The 15,463-nt window shown below is 45.2% G+C and overlaps 1 protein-coding gene across 1 annotated transcript in view; it reads right to left on the minus strand.

Moving 5' to 3' along the window:
* Positions 1 to 15,463, minus strand: part of Aopep (aminopeptidase O (putative)) — a 304,401-nt gene that overhangs the window by 79,194 nt on the left and 209,744 nt on the right. The window contains exon 11 of the mRNA XM_059262759.1: positions 13,485 to 13,545. Within this exon, the coding sequence (XP_059118742.1) occupies positions 13,485 to 13,545 (61 nt within the window). The remainder of the gene's footprint in view (positions 1 to 13,484; positions 13,546 to 15,463) is intronic.

Here is a 15,463-nt window from a genome sequence, read left to right on the forward strand (position 1 = left end):
TGAAGGGAAGCGCACACTTGCTTGGTGGCACAGAGCAGAAGCGACAGCATCCCCAGGGAAGGGTGTAGGAGAGAGAACGAGGTTAAACCTTTGTCTGACAAAGGGTGACTCTCCACTCCAGGAGACACACAGCACCACTGAAGGTGTCATCTCCAGTGAGTCCTGCTCACTGGCTGCCATGGAGTCTGGTCTTAGGTTCTATGTATTGACGCTGGCTGTCCTCCCATATGTTTTTATGGCAATAAAGTTGCTGAAATTAAAAAAGAATTGAACTGTGATGCTTTGGGGCACGAATGGTGGTGTGTTGTGAAGCTGAGGCTGGTAACAACCAGGGTGCCCTTAGCACACTTAAAAACCATCTTATGTGTGTTCTCTCAGTGTGGTTAGCAATTTCCCTTGGCCTACAAAGGAAAGTATTTTTAGCATGTAGCACACTTTGTGACAGACATATAAACGCATTGAAAATATAATTTTAGAAAAGCATCTGGGTTTGATCATCCCAACCCCAAATAGGTTCTGCTTTTTCAATGTAAGGACCGCCACTGTGCTCTGCTGTGAGTATGGCAGTTTCTCACAAATGTGGGCGGCATCGCTGGTTCAGTGTGTTTTGCTTTGTGAGCAGTAAATACTCTAATGATTTAAACAATAAGCCGAATTAAAGGAGGCTTCTTCTGTATCCGGCCTGTCCTTTAAACAGCAACATTACTGGGCCTCCTTTTCAGGGACATTCAGACAAAAGACATAAAGGAGCATTTTGCTTTTCTCTCTCTCAATGAAGGGGGACCAGTAGTGTTTACCAATCTGTAGGAATTTTAAGGCTAACAAGCCCAGTGCAGTTTTCTCATCTCTCACTGGTCAGACAGGTTAACATCTGTGGACAACTGACTTGCACCTGAGACCAGCACCTTCCTTAGTCATCGGCAGACAGGCCCTGTAATCTGCCTATTACTCGGGCTTCCTCTCCGTCATCTCTCAAAAGGCTAAAAGGAAAGTGGAAACAGTGTATCTTGATAAAGTTTATAGAACACCATGCAGGAAGGTAGGTGAAATTCCTCCCAACCACCACACTGAGTCTCAAATTTAGCACAATTCAGGTTCCAAGCTGAGAAAGGCACTCCTCTTAGAGGTGACCAGGCACACCTATGATGGGCACAGAAGCAGTGAGGTGTCGACAAGGGCCCTCTCAGTGTCACACAGCTCAGTGGTAATAAAGCTGGCTCCACAGCTACATTCAACATCTGAACTACCTCCTGAATTCAATACAATATCACCACTGCTTATCGGAACCTCACAATAAAGTGGCTTGTGAAACCACCAGCTTGAAGGAGACACTGTTGACCCCTTCACCTAGCCTGCAGTCTTGTTCATTCACCGCATAGTGACGTCATCTTGCATTTTATGTGTCAAACCATTTGGAGCTTACACTGTGACAATGGCAGCTACAGCTCCGCAGGACCAGAGGTAGGACTTATCAGTTTGTAAAGGTCCAGGCAGAGGACACACCCGGAAGGGCAGGTCCTCTGCTGAGTGACCTAAACTCTCATTAGGGAACATTAACTTCCATACAGAGGTGTGTGACAGGAACACTGCCCTTTTGTAAACACATCTGGACTTGGGTGGTCTGACAGTCACTAACCTACCCCAACTTGTGACACACTTGTTGGCTGGCTGCCACCTGTGTTCCTCTACTCCTTGGTCTCAGCACAGAGGACAAAAGCCAGGGGCCTGAGATGGGAACTCACCATTGAAAGCCAAGAGGATGCAGATAACATCCCTTCAGTGCTTTAGCTGATACAGAAAGTTTTTTTTTTTTTTATGACCATTTGCCTTTCTCATTTGTTCATTTTGGTGGTCGGACATTTATTATCTAATTTGGTTTCTATTTCAACGGAGAGTAGGCTGTATCTACCAAAGGCCAAAACCTAAAGTAATCTGCAGCTACTCATGCCAGAAACAATGAGCTCTTGGGTGCACTAAAGGTCCATATTGCCCATGCAAAGCTCCGGGCCACACACAGAGCTGACCTTTAAAGACAGCTGAGAGAAGAGCTCGTATGCCCTTCATGTGAACTGGAGAAGCCCTGCAGTGTAAGAAAAGGAGAAGACAGGTTCAAGGAGAAAAAGCAATCACCATTGCTCAGGGTCCTCTAATATGTGCCTTTGTGGTACCTATGTTCACCAGAAGCAAAGATGGAGTTATGCTGAATTAGGTTAAAAAACACTGCTAAAAATTACCAAAGACCTTAGTCTGGGCCTTGTTGTGCCACTAGCTAGACCTTCAAGGGCTGGCAGATAACAGCACTTCTCAAGGGGCTCATCTTACCATGGCGAGGAAAGTAGGCATGGTTCTCCAAGACAGGTCCCTAGCTGGTGATTCTAGAAAAGATGACGCAGAGGAGGCCGTGCCCAAGAAACACACCGTATAAACACCAAACCTATCTGGTACCACATAATGGTTCTTCACAATGGAGAAGGAAGAACGATCCTGTTCTCTAGAAGCAGGATACTCTGGTGGCAGGAGCTGGAACAAGATGCTCTGGGCACTGAGGAAGGAAGGCCCCATCGGGAGCCACTACCTCAAAACCCTAGATGCTGATTTTACCATCAAGATGTGCAATGATGCTAGGTGATGCCAGGCAGATCAAGGCACCAACTCACTGGCCTGCTCCTTGAATTCAGGAAAGACATTACGTTTCTGAGGGTCAGTGCTGAAGAGGAAAAACTAACCAGAGAGGCTGGGGCAGCTGTTACAAAGCATTAGGTGGCTCCCATTGACAGACTTATACTCCCAGCAGCTATCTTCCTACCAGTTCTCTGATTTTACACAGTCCTCTCTAAAGAGCTCTCTCAATGAAACAGTCTCATTACAGTGAAATCCTACAGGGCAGTCTTACTTGTTATGAGTGGCAAGCTAGACTCTGAAGGGCATCATGTGAGTGCAATCACATGGCTTGCTTACACACAAGCCTGCTGACTTGTAAATGAGCTGGGACTTGATTTGGCCTCCTAGTTGAACATGGCAAATACCAGAGTCAATCTCCACAGCTCCCCCTAGGTCTCTGGCTCTGGGGCAGATGCCTCTGTGCCTTGTTGATCAAACACACTGACCTCACAGGCAGGGTCTTTACTATCCAGCACACTGGGTATTGATACACTGTTGTGCTTGAACAAACACACTAAACACAGAGCAAGTATCTGGACTCTGTGGGAAGAATATGAAATTGAAGGATGCTAAGTGCTTAGAATGTATTTAGAAAAGGAAAGTTGAACAAAAGATTTCTCAAAATATAGCATAACTATAGATCCTAACAACCGACCCCAGATCTACTTATGCAGAGTAGGAGCAGGCTGAGCCTAAGAGCTTTAACTTGGCTCCTGAGTGATCCTGATAACCAGTGGTCTCTGACCCAAGCTTTTGGGGGCTATTCTTCTAGTGGGCATCTATTCTCTCTTTAACAAATAACTTGAACCACTCACTACCAACTCCATCTCTCTCTTCTTGTTTGTGGTTGGATCTGGTTCATAGCCCTAGTATGCTTGGAGCTTATTATGGTACAGAGCAAGATGGCCCCCCAGTGTGCAGCAACATCCTGCCTCCGCCCCCTTTTGGGATCACAGGAATGTGCTACCATGCCTAGTTATTCACCTTTCCAAAGCTTGTTGCCCTGGCTTCCTTCTCCTTCTGCCTCAAAAGGCACAACAGATTTATTTTAGTTTACTAAACAAATACTAGATTGCTTTACACCGGTGCCACATGTCTGAATGTATCTGCATCAATTTGGCCTAGTTTAGAATTTTCATTTTTCTTTCCCCAAGCAAAAAGGTCCTCTAATGTTCTTCAACCAAGAAAGCCACTCTCACATGAATCATACATAAGTTCTATGAGCTCCCTTTAAAAAATGTATGTTCAGTTGAGAAGCAGCTCAGGGGTGAGGCACACAACCAGCACACATGAAGCCTTGGATTTGGGCCCTACCAGCACAAGTTCACCTACACAGGCATAATGTTTAGTCTGAGATCCTAAAAGACACAGACCTTTGGTTTCATTCCATTACCAAATTCTCTGGGCACTACAAAATTGGCATTTCAATCAGTTGGCCATACTTATTCACTTTTAATGCATATGTATATGCATAAACATGTCTGTGGAGGGCTGGGGCCATCCTCATGAAGGCAGTTCCCCTCCTCTGATATAGGGCCTCTCACTGGCCTGAAGCTCATCAACTAGGCTAGACTGTCTAGCTCCCATACCTTTTTTAAAGACTCCTGTGTATATGGAAGTCCCATCCCACCCCATGTGCTCTCTGGTCAGATAGTTAATGCTACATTTTAAGTATTTGTATAAATGAACAACTCAAGACATGAAAGTTCAAAGTTGAAAGCCAAGGCAGAAAGAGTCAGTCTAACTGACTCTTCCTCTCTCTCCACTGAATCAATTCATCCTGTTGAGGAGAAAGTGTAACCCTTTACCCAGGGAGTTATCCTTCCAATAGGTCTGCTAGACCACCTGGCCATGCTGTGAAATTATCACTCAAGCAATTGTTACACCATCAAAAGCCTCTGGTGACTCCTGAATCTTGTTGAGACCTCCCTGCATCATTTTCAAGTCCCCATGTGATCTGGTTGTGTCCTGCCTTACTGACCCCCTTGGCAGACATTGCTCTCTCTACATAACAAGCAACCATACACCTGTTCCTAACAGAGGCTGGAAAGATCATGACTCTAAATCACAAACACGTCACCCTGTGGATTCCATCAGTAATTTAAAAGCACTTTACTCTTCTGTCACTGGTGCAGAACCACCATGGTACAAGTGGTCTTGGGAGGGGCTGAGAGTGAGTGTGTGGCTGACTAGAAAAGGTGACTCCTGCCACTCTTCTAGCAAGAAAGGGGTTTGCTCCTGGAGCCAGACACGATCCCTTGTGCTGGCTCTGACACAAGCTCATCACAGCTTTTGATCACCTACCATAGCTCACATGGGCACATCATTCCACACCCACAGTGACCTTCCTGCCTTCCACCTCAACCCACCTGCCCTTCAGAACCAGCTTTCAGTTTCACTGTAGTCTCTTTGCTTCTCTAGCAGGGAGTGGCATGAACACACAATCTCTAAAGCTAGCTTTTGGGTTGCTTTCTGCTGTGGGTTGATTATGTATATACTTTTCCCTACTGAACTCATAGCACCTTCTCTTATCTTTCGTCTATCCACAGCACCTCATGAAGAATGGATGCCTGGGCACAGGAAAGGAGGTGGGATGGGAGGACTTATTTCAGCAAAGATGGTGCTTCCTACTATATTGTGGAGGCCTGTGTCAGGATGGATCCTGGAGCAATGCACAACAACCCCTTCCACTTTCAGGAAGGGTTAGAGTGGATTCTTGAGCAGTGCACAATGTCAATGCCTGCCCCTCTGCAAGATGGAAGAGCGAACTCTTCCTTTGTTTATTTCTCACTTATTCCACTAGACACGACTTTCAAAAGTACTTAGCATCATTTGGGACCAAACACTATACTCAGGAAAAAAAAATACACACACACACACACACACACACACACACACACACACACACACTCTGTATGCTGTGAATGTGTTGCTCTGATTGGTTGATAAATAAAATGTTGATTGGCCAGTAGCCAGGCAGGAAGTATAGGCGGGATAAGCAGAGAGAAGAATTCTGGGAAGAGGAAGGCTGAGTCAGGAGAGACACCAGGGAGCCGCCAAAGGAGCAACATGTAATGGCACACAGGTAAAACCATGGAACATGTGGCAGCATATAGATTAACAGAAATGGGCTGAGTTTAAGTGTAAGAGCTAGTCAGTAGCTAGCCTTAGCTAATGGCCAAGCAGTTTTAATTAATATAAACTTCTGAGTGATTATTTTATAAGTGGGCTGTGGGACTGCCGGGGCTTGGCAGGACCCAGAGAGAAACTTTCCAGCTGCACTCTACAGGATTAAAATGTTGTGAGGCTGGCTTGAATGACCTTTATTGGGTTAAAGATTTCCTAGAAATTTGGAATTTGTCAGAAAATTAGAGGAGAGCTTTGATGTGGGAAGACTTGTGTCACTTCTCAGGTTGATGTCATAAGCCTCCAGTCTCTCAGAGTGACTATACTGGAGGTAAGAACCCATCATAGCAAAATGAAATCACTGTGCGGGCCTAACCTAGTGCAACTGGTGTCCTCACAAGAGGAGGAGACAGGCATGGAAAGTGAATGCACACGCACGCACACAAAACACATGCATCTACACATGCACACATTGGGAAGGGGGATCTGCAAAGCAAGGAGAGGCCTCAGAAGAAGCAAACGGTATAATCTTAGATTTCCAACTTTCAAAACCGTAAGAAAATCAAACTGTTGTTAAAGCTGCCCTGCCTGCAGTACTTAGTTACAGCAGCCTAGCAAATGAATTTGAGTACTGAACTATAAATGGCAAAATTAAAGAAAATTGGGCTAAAAATGAAAAGGTGATTCTGCTGAGCAGTACAGCAATTTGAAGAGCCTGTGCAAAGAGCCAGGCACCTCAGTGGACCGTGAGTGGCTGCCATGAGTCATGCTCATTTCAGATGCTGCCTCAAGCAAGCCAGAGAGCTCACTCAGTGTATCTGTAAGGAGCCTTGACAAGATGTTCAGTCACAAAGTGACTAAACAAAATGACAGCGAACTTATCCAGACACACAAGTAGACCATGCCATGGGCACCTCCATATGAATATGATAGAAATTTAATTTGATGAAAATTTCAAAAATTTCATCTCAGTTTTCTTGATTGACCATTAAATGTAGAATTTTTATAAATGCCCTAGGATTAAATATTCTAATAGCCTCTACTATTACGTGGAAAACATTATATGAGCATGCTAAAAGAAGCCTACAAGTCATCCTTCTGAGAAACCAGCTGGCATTTTCTACACCGAAAATCTATCCCTGGCTACAAGAACACAAAACCTCTGCAGCAGACCTGACTACCTTTCCTTAGTTCTGTGACTTCAGCATTTCTCCTGTAGGGCCTCTGTCTTCCATTATTGGCTTGTGTGACCTTTGGCAACTTCTAGATGTTTGCTTGGAAAAGAAGTGGCATTTCCCCCAAGATGGCAAAATAACCTTCTGTTCTCAGTTCTGGAATTCAGGCCAGTGTGGGAATTCAGGTGGATCTCTGCCTGTTTCCAGGACATATAATGCAACTGACCTGCCAGTCATCTCACTGTCCTCTGTGCTGTCCTTTTTTTGTTGATTCTGATTCTACTGCTGGGAACATTCTTCCGAGAAGGTGTAGGTGCAGATGGATCTGAGGTTCACTTAACTTAGTGTGAGGACTTGTTCAGATCCCTAGGAACAAGTTGACTAGGAGCGGAAATTGAGAACAGAAACAAGGTGGGAATTAGTTCCTATCTTTGAGAGGCCTGCTTGAACTTGGCAGTCCAACTCTGCACCTGTGGATTGAAATAAACTATGGACAAGCAACAGAGACCTGTGTTAGTCATCTCCACTTTGACTTTGTAAACTTTAGGTAGTTTCACTCAAGTCTACTACATGGATGACTTTAAGGTATGATGACTTATATGTTAATCTAACTAACAGATGCAGAGCAGTTTTGCTCAGCAGGACACACACAGGCCATGAGAACACTTCACTCAACACAACACACACAGGCCATGAGAACACTTCACTCAACACAACACACACAGGCCATGAGAACACTTCTACTCAACACAATACACACAGGCCATGAGAACAGTTCTACTCAGCAGGACACAGGCCATGGGAACACTTCTACTCAACACAACACACATAGGCCACAAGAACACTTCTACTCAACACAACACACACAGACCATGAGAACACTTCTACTCAACACAACACACATAGGCCACAAGAACACTTCTACTCAACACAACACACACAGACCATGAGAACACTTCTACTCAACACAACACACACAGGCCACGAGAACACTTCTACTCAACACAACACACACAGGCCATGAGAACACTTCTACTCAACATAACACACATAGGCCATGAGAACAGTTCTGTTCAGCAGGACACACACAGACCACACAGCAGTTACAGCTTCTCAGCTGCAGGGGTGAGGAGATGTAAAAAGCTGGGCATCGAGGCAAGGACCTGTTATCCCAGTGCTGGGGTGGGGGTGGGGGGTGGAGACAAGAGGATCTCAGGAGTTTGGTGGGCAGCTAGTCTAGTCAATTGATGAGCTCCAGGTTCAGTGAGGTCTTGCAGAAGACTGAAGTTCAATTCCCAGCACCCATGTTGGGTGGTGCAATACAGACAATAACTCTAGCTCCTGGTGATCTCACGCCAGTGCACATGCATACACACACACACACACACACACACACACACACACACACACACTCACTCATATATACATACACAAACAAAAATAAGTCTCTAAAAAAATCAGGTAGAGAGTGTTAGAAGATGATACTAGGTGTCAACCTTTGGCTACCATAGTTGCATGCACAAGCACCACCCCCCAGACACCTACACAGAAGCATTTTTTTAGTTATTAATTTTTTTAGCTGTAATTTTGTGATTTTTTTTTCAGTCAGAGACTTGCTATGTAGTCTACACTCAGCTGAAACACACATGATCTTCCTTGCTTCAGGGCTGCAGTTATAGGCATGCCCCATGACACTCAATGCAGTTGCTACATCTTAAAAGTAAGGCATAGCAGATAAAGTTTTAATAGGTTAGTTCATCTTACAGTATCTGAAGGACTGGTCCATGACCCCTGTGGGCATAAAACCTAGAGACACTCCAGCCCCTTATGTAAAGTGGTGTAGGTACAGCACATGGTCTTTCAGCTGTCTCCAGTTTGTTCAAAACCTAGCAGAGGGCACACTCCTGCTCCAGGAGGTCTGTAGGTGTTCAGTTCAGAGATGGTTTCTTTTAACAGTACTTTGACCTGTAACTGACTGAACTTGTGTAGAACCCAAAAATATGGGCACCAACTGTGCATATGTGGCTAACATGCACTCAAACACTACATTTAAATATGTGGCTGAATTTTTAAAATTAAATGTTTTACTTCATTTTTCTTTTTTCTTCCTTCCTTCCTTTCCTCCTCCTCCTCTTCTTCGTCTTCTTTATTGGTATGAGGCATCTTAATCTGAAGTTTTTGCCAATTTTATCTCTACCCAGATACTGGTTTTAATCATAAATGCTTGGTTTATATTTTTATTTCATAAAATCTACAGTTGAAAAGTAGATTCATTATTATACCTGAAATGTGTCAAACAACAATAGATTTATTAGCTTTTAAATTTAGACATATTTAATTAAGATTAGACTTAAGATTCGGCCACTCATGCCAAGTGTTTGCACAGGCCTGCAACCCCACAATCAGGAGGCAAACCAGCAGGGTCTGTGTGTCCCAGGACACATGGCAAGTTTTAGCTCAGCTTGGGCTATGCAATAGGACCTTGTCTCAATAACTAACTAAATAAAGTTTAGGAGTGTGGGTATGCTAGATATAGTTCAAGTGCTTGATGCTGTGCATTGCCTGTCACTGCTCTGTCAGACAGTGAGCCCCTGAGCATCAAAAGGGGCTCAGCAGAAGAATGGAAACATGCTCAACACAGTAAGTAATGTGGGGATGCACCAGATGTAACACCTCTTCCTGGGAGACAGCTCGAGACACACACAAATAGCAACAACATAAAGCCAGTTACGATGGATTCAAAACAGAAGACAGACGCTGGAGAGATTGAAAAGAGCATGTGTAAAAGAGACCGATGTTTGGAGTCCGGCAGTTATGGTTGCCCATATATGCCCAGAAGGGTGGGACAAAAAGTTCTAACAGGATAGCCTTGGGCAGTATGGAAAGCATCAACCAGCATGCCAGAGAGCATTTTTAGAACACTGCCAATAAAGAGAGTTTCACTGAGGATGGATTTGAACTGTTCTGGGAAAACTCACTTGATATTGATGTGGATGACAGACAGACATACAGACAGACAGACAGACAGAAAAGAGTTTGGCTGCTACATGACCAATTAGCTACTGTACGAGCCCAGGCAAAATACAATGAGGAAAGAGTGCAGGCTCTGGGGAATATGACTGTGGGTTTGCTTACACAGGGACCTCAGTACTTGACAAGTTCCAGAAGGATCTTAAGAATGAGAGGAGGGTTCAGAGGCTCTGTAGCAATTAATCCAAGGAGAACAAAGAGCCTGGATGGAGAAATGCCATCTCTAGTGCTCTGTACAGAAATGTCATAACGAAGGTTAAAACATGACTATGCCGGTGAGGGGGGGGGGCCTTAGGGCAGACATGAAAAGAAACAAGCATGTATGGCATTGATTGAGTATGCCAATCAAGCATCTGGGCAATGGTGTGATGGCAGTCAGCAGTCTTCACTCTGCCTGGGGTCTAACACAAATGGGATTGAGATGGCTGTATGCACACACTAAGACACTGTATAGAAGGTCTGTGTATCCTCAGGAGGGTTCTGGAACCAATCCCTGGTGGACACCAGGAGACAGCTGTATACTATTCCAACATGAGGTTGGGGAGCTGACAAAATTTAGTCTGGTACCATCTCTCAGGAAGCAGCACAGCTATCAACACTTGCTCTTCAGCTTATACCAAAGGAAAAAAGGAAAGTAACGGAGATACACTGTCTAAAAACTCTTAAAATAAAGTTCCAGTTTATTTTTAAAAGGCTGAACACCTACTACACAGCACAGAAAGCAGGTGTCAGCAGGCCTGGATCACCACTGAGACTGACATAGCAGTAGCTCCACAGTTCAGACTTTGCTTCTGGTTGGCCTTGCTAGAGCTAGTTGTTTTTAGTTTACAAATGGTAGAGAGCATATCCACCATGCACAGGGCCCTGAGTTCCACCTCTTGTATCTCAAAACCAAATGAAAAAGGTAGAGAAAGCATAAAATACATACTTCTAGATTGTGAATAATGGCTGAAAAGATGTATACCAAAGCGTATACATCTCTAGATGCCAGCCACAGTGGTACACACTTGGAACCCCAGCACTTAGGAAGTACTGAAGGGAGGGTGGGGCAGCCTCAGCTATGAGAAAGTCCAAGGCCAGCGTGGGCTATATGAGACCCTGCCTCAAAGACTACAGCAAAGAAAAATAAGTCACCTCTGGGTCATTTTAATTTTCTTATTTATAGTCTTTTTATATTCTAAAATATAAAATGTGCAATGTTTTCATAGAAAAATTGTCATAAAAGGCAACAAGACCAAGGTCATAGACAATTTCAGTCTTTGTAAGGTCAAAGGTTACAGGGCTGAGGTATTCTTTAAAGAGGTTGGCTCCAATTCTTTGTCTCTGTGGGTCTCGTGCCTACTTCAGCTGTTCCTGAAGCTAGGTCCATTACTTTGTTTTTATGATTTCCGTTCAGCATAACTGTAAAGGAAAGTTGAGGCAGACCTTCCTGAGAAGACAAAAAGCCTCTGCAGCCTGTGGGATGGAAACTTCATAAGAGAACATGGGTCTCTGTCATCAGAGAATTCAAATGCTGGAGGACAGAAATTCTGAAGAGAACAAAGAGCAGAGAGCCTGCCAGTGGCGTTCTGTCACTCCAGGGCAGGCACGCTAGTAACTTTATATTATAATGACGGGATGAAGAACAAGGTGTCCCATTCACTCTGCGCTCCTGCCACCACAGGGTCTCAGGCCCTGCCAAGCATTTCACTGAAGTGGAAACAAAAAGAAACTTACAAGGAGTGTGAAAGGGGCTGAGAGCAGGTAGATCACCAGCAGCCACATAAATAACCAGAGAACTGGGTGGGGGGAAGAGGGGGATGATGAAAAGACACCCTGTGATCACTCACCAGCCAAACTTATGCACTAAATCAGGCCTGTTTCTGTCTGCTGCTGCTGTTTTTACTGAACAGTTATGCACTCAGGGAAATGCCAGTGGGCCTTAAAGATAAGTTATTGCTGGTAAGCCTCATTGCACCTGGCTGTTTCGACAGCAGGTTTCATCAGTTCAAGGTAGAAAGTCTGTCTATGCTAAGCTGTCACTAATGCACTAGAACTTTGGAAGGAAAGGTTAAGCTCAGAGGCCCATCTCACTCTTCCTTATTCCTTTCTGCAGTTTGAAAGAAGCAACCTCCCCTTTTGCCGCTAAGAGGAGGGTCAGCCCAGCCTCACACTTCACCTGGAGCAGCCTGCTTCTGGGCATGCACTGCTCAGGGTTCAGGACTTTCCTTCCCTCCTGGCTAGCTGATACAAAAAAAAAGGGGCTTGTTCTAGAGCAGGGAATTGGAGGATGGCTGAGCTTCCAACTTGGCCCAGCTTTCAGCCACACCAAGAATGTCTAGGAGCCTTCTACAGGCTGGCATAGACCCACAAAGCAAACTCCACAGAGACTGCCAGACACGCCCCATCTAAAACACTTCAGGGTGAGGCTGGTTCTCAGAGTCCTCTTGTTTGGAAGTCACCTTCTTAGAAACCACAGGCTCTCATGACATACCTGACCTTAAAGTGCTGCCTTCCAGGCCCCATGCTGCCTCACCTCACCGGTTTTGTTTAGTTTTCATTTCTTTTTTGGTTCCCAGAGAGACTGAACCAAACAAGTAACTGAGCGGGTGGTGTCCATTTCTGAACTGAAGGCAGTGTCTCCCAGTGAGCTAATGGTGGCTGGTAGTAACATTTCTCCTTGTTTGAAGGCTATTTGAACACCTTCCACTGCATTTCATGGGTCACAGACATTCATAGACATCCAGACACATCCACGCAGAAGCTCATATAACCAGCCACAAAAACAGAAAAAAGCAGGCTACAGGGACTGGCTTGCCTGAATGTGGGGCCAAATTTTCACTGCCACAAGGGTCTGTCCACAGCCACCAAGGCCTACTACAATAATAGGCCTGGTCCTTAGCCCAGCATTCTGGCTAGGGAGGAGCCAGAATCCAGGAGCCTGGATTACCCAATAGATTCTAGAAGCATGGACCTGGGCAATAAGCAGCCCCCTCTGCTCTAGGCTAGGTGTTCCCCTAGGGCTGGTAAAGACTTCTCTCTCACAGCTATCTATGACCTTAAAGGGGTGGGGGAACTGAGTCCAGGTCCCCAAGACAAAGCGATGACTAAATGTGTAGAGAAGTGGCCTGATGCAGGCCCTTAGGTATACTAGGGAGGAAGTTGAAAGGCAGGGATTGGAAGGAAAACAAGTATCATGGTCAGGTAAAAGCTGTAGCAAACCAGATTGCCTGTTTGGCTATACCCAAGACCCAACTGGAAGCCTCCTGCTTAACCCACTGCAGGTATTAAACTGTTGCTTGGAGACTCCACCCAAAATACCTAGCATGCTTTGGATGACCTCACTTAACACACAATGCAGTGGCCACTGTCACATCCACCTACACCCCACAGTACTCAAGCCAGTGGCTACTGGGAGTCAGCACTTTCATAGACATATTTAAAACATCACAGTCTGGGCTGAGAGGCTAACGGCAAGCTTTACTCTGTTCCCGAAACAGTTATTTCAGGTACCTTGGGTATTCCGGAACACTCAAGCCAATCACGGACGATGTTCTCAACAGACAGGCCGAGCCTTCAGAAACAAAACAAGAACCGAATGGTTAAATACTTCAGAGCACACATGGCCAGGACATGGCTAAGTACTCGGGCAGAGGAGGAACCCACCACATCAGGGTGATCTCTCCAGGAAACAGGAACATCTGTATATGGAAACTGTAGAGTCACAGGCAAATAGCAACAGGTGCCTTTAATGCTTTGAGGTGACCTTTAGGAGGACCAGGAATGTTTCTAGACTGCCTGCCTGCTAGAGGAGGCGAGGCAAGCATGGCAGCACGTCTGTGAACTAGACAGTAACACAGGCTACAAGAACAGGGCACGCAGTGCTCAGCCCACCTGTCTGTTTTCCGGGTAGGACCACATCAAATCTCTCTGTGCAATATTATGAATGCTTGTTACATTGGCTGAGATTGTTTTGCTTTCTTGCTCTGCTGACTTCGTGAGCTTATAAAATCACTAAATATCTGGGATATCAATAGCTGCTGATCTTCCTTCAGCAAACTCACCTCCCTTCATCCCCTTCCAGACAATTCCTGCCCAGGAAGAAGGCAGCCTGCCTCCTTGGGTAACCCCTATCACTCCCTGTCCTCAACTTGAACAGTGTCTAGTGCACTTGGGACTCAATGATTTGGTTACATCACTTTTACTGTCTCCTTGAAGGATGGAAGCTCTCTAGCTACCAATCCCAGCACTCACCATGTTCCTGGTAGGAAAGCAGGTTTCTGTGGAGATACTTTTATATGAATGAATGAATGAATGAATGAATGAATGAATACACATTTCTTGGGGCAAGGAAATAGTTCTGCAGGTAAAGCCTCTGCTATTCAAGCCTGATAACGAAAGTTCCATCCTAGAACCCACATATAAAGCTCGTTGTGGCAGCACGCCATCTGGAATCCCAGAACTCCTCTCATGGGAAGGGAAGTGGAGACAGGACAGCTGCTCTGAAATCTGTGGGCCAGCTAGCAGAAAACAAGAGACACCCTGCTTTAGCAAGGTGGAAGTTGAGAACTGACTCTCCAAAGTTGTCTTCTGGCAACCACGCATAGGCATATGAACATACACAGGCACATAAATAAATTTAAGCATCAAAGCAACTCCCCTCTACAATTTCTCTTTTGACAACAGAAGTTGTAGAAATATACAATATAATAGAAGGTCAAGTGTGGTCCACATGGGCTTTTGGTTGGGAATCAGCTTTCAGTGGGCTGGGGAAACAGCACCTACTAGGGAAGAAATAGGTTATGCAGGGAGAGGGTCTGAATTTCTACAGCCAGTGTTTCTCTATAGGACTAGTAGGCAGAAGATGGGGAGAGAACCTAAGAAGTCAGAGGGACTACCTCTTCAGGTCTTCCTGGTTTTCAGAATCAGTGGAATTTCTGAATACACCTCACAAGAAAGCTGGGTGCCACCATCACTAGGCCTTTTCATCAGTTGTTACCATTTAGTAGTGTCAACCCAGGGCAAACAGCCAGGTGCTCTGTAAATTTTGGGCTCAGAGATTTGTGTGTGGTGAAGGGAAGACACTGCTCTCCAGAGCATTTTCAGGAGGACCACTGTCCTCCCTTGAGTTTGGAAGAAAGCCTGGAAATACTGTCAGTGGACTTGGCTGACCACTCGGGGGAAAAGCACCACAGAAGGTCCCAGAAGACAGGTCCCTGCTCCTTTCTCATGCCTGGCAAGCATGAATTCTGTACACAGAATTGGCCCCAGTCCTCAAAGCCTAGGGCTGCTCAGGATGAGAACAGGAAATGGACCCCTGTACCAAAGGAACTGTGTCCTAGAGGCAAGATCAATGGTAGGTAAGGTGGGGACAGACTGTCTTTGTTTCAGACAAGAATAGGCCTTCCACTGAGTCATTTTACTTCATGTGTAAACAGAAATCAGTCTTATCTGCCAGCCTCACACATTTCAAGGGAAAATTAATAATAATG

The sequence above is a fragment of the Peromyscus eremicus genome, chromosome 5 (genome assembly GCF_949786415.1).
Source record: "Peromyscus eremicus chromosome 5, PerEre_H2_v1, whole genome shotgun sequence".
In the NCBI taxonomy this organism is placed as follows: domain Eukaryota; kingdom Metazoa; phylum Chordata; class Mammalia; order Rodentia; family Cricetidae; genus Peromyscus; species Peromyscus eremicus.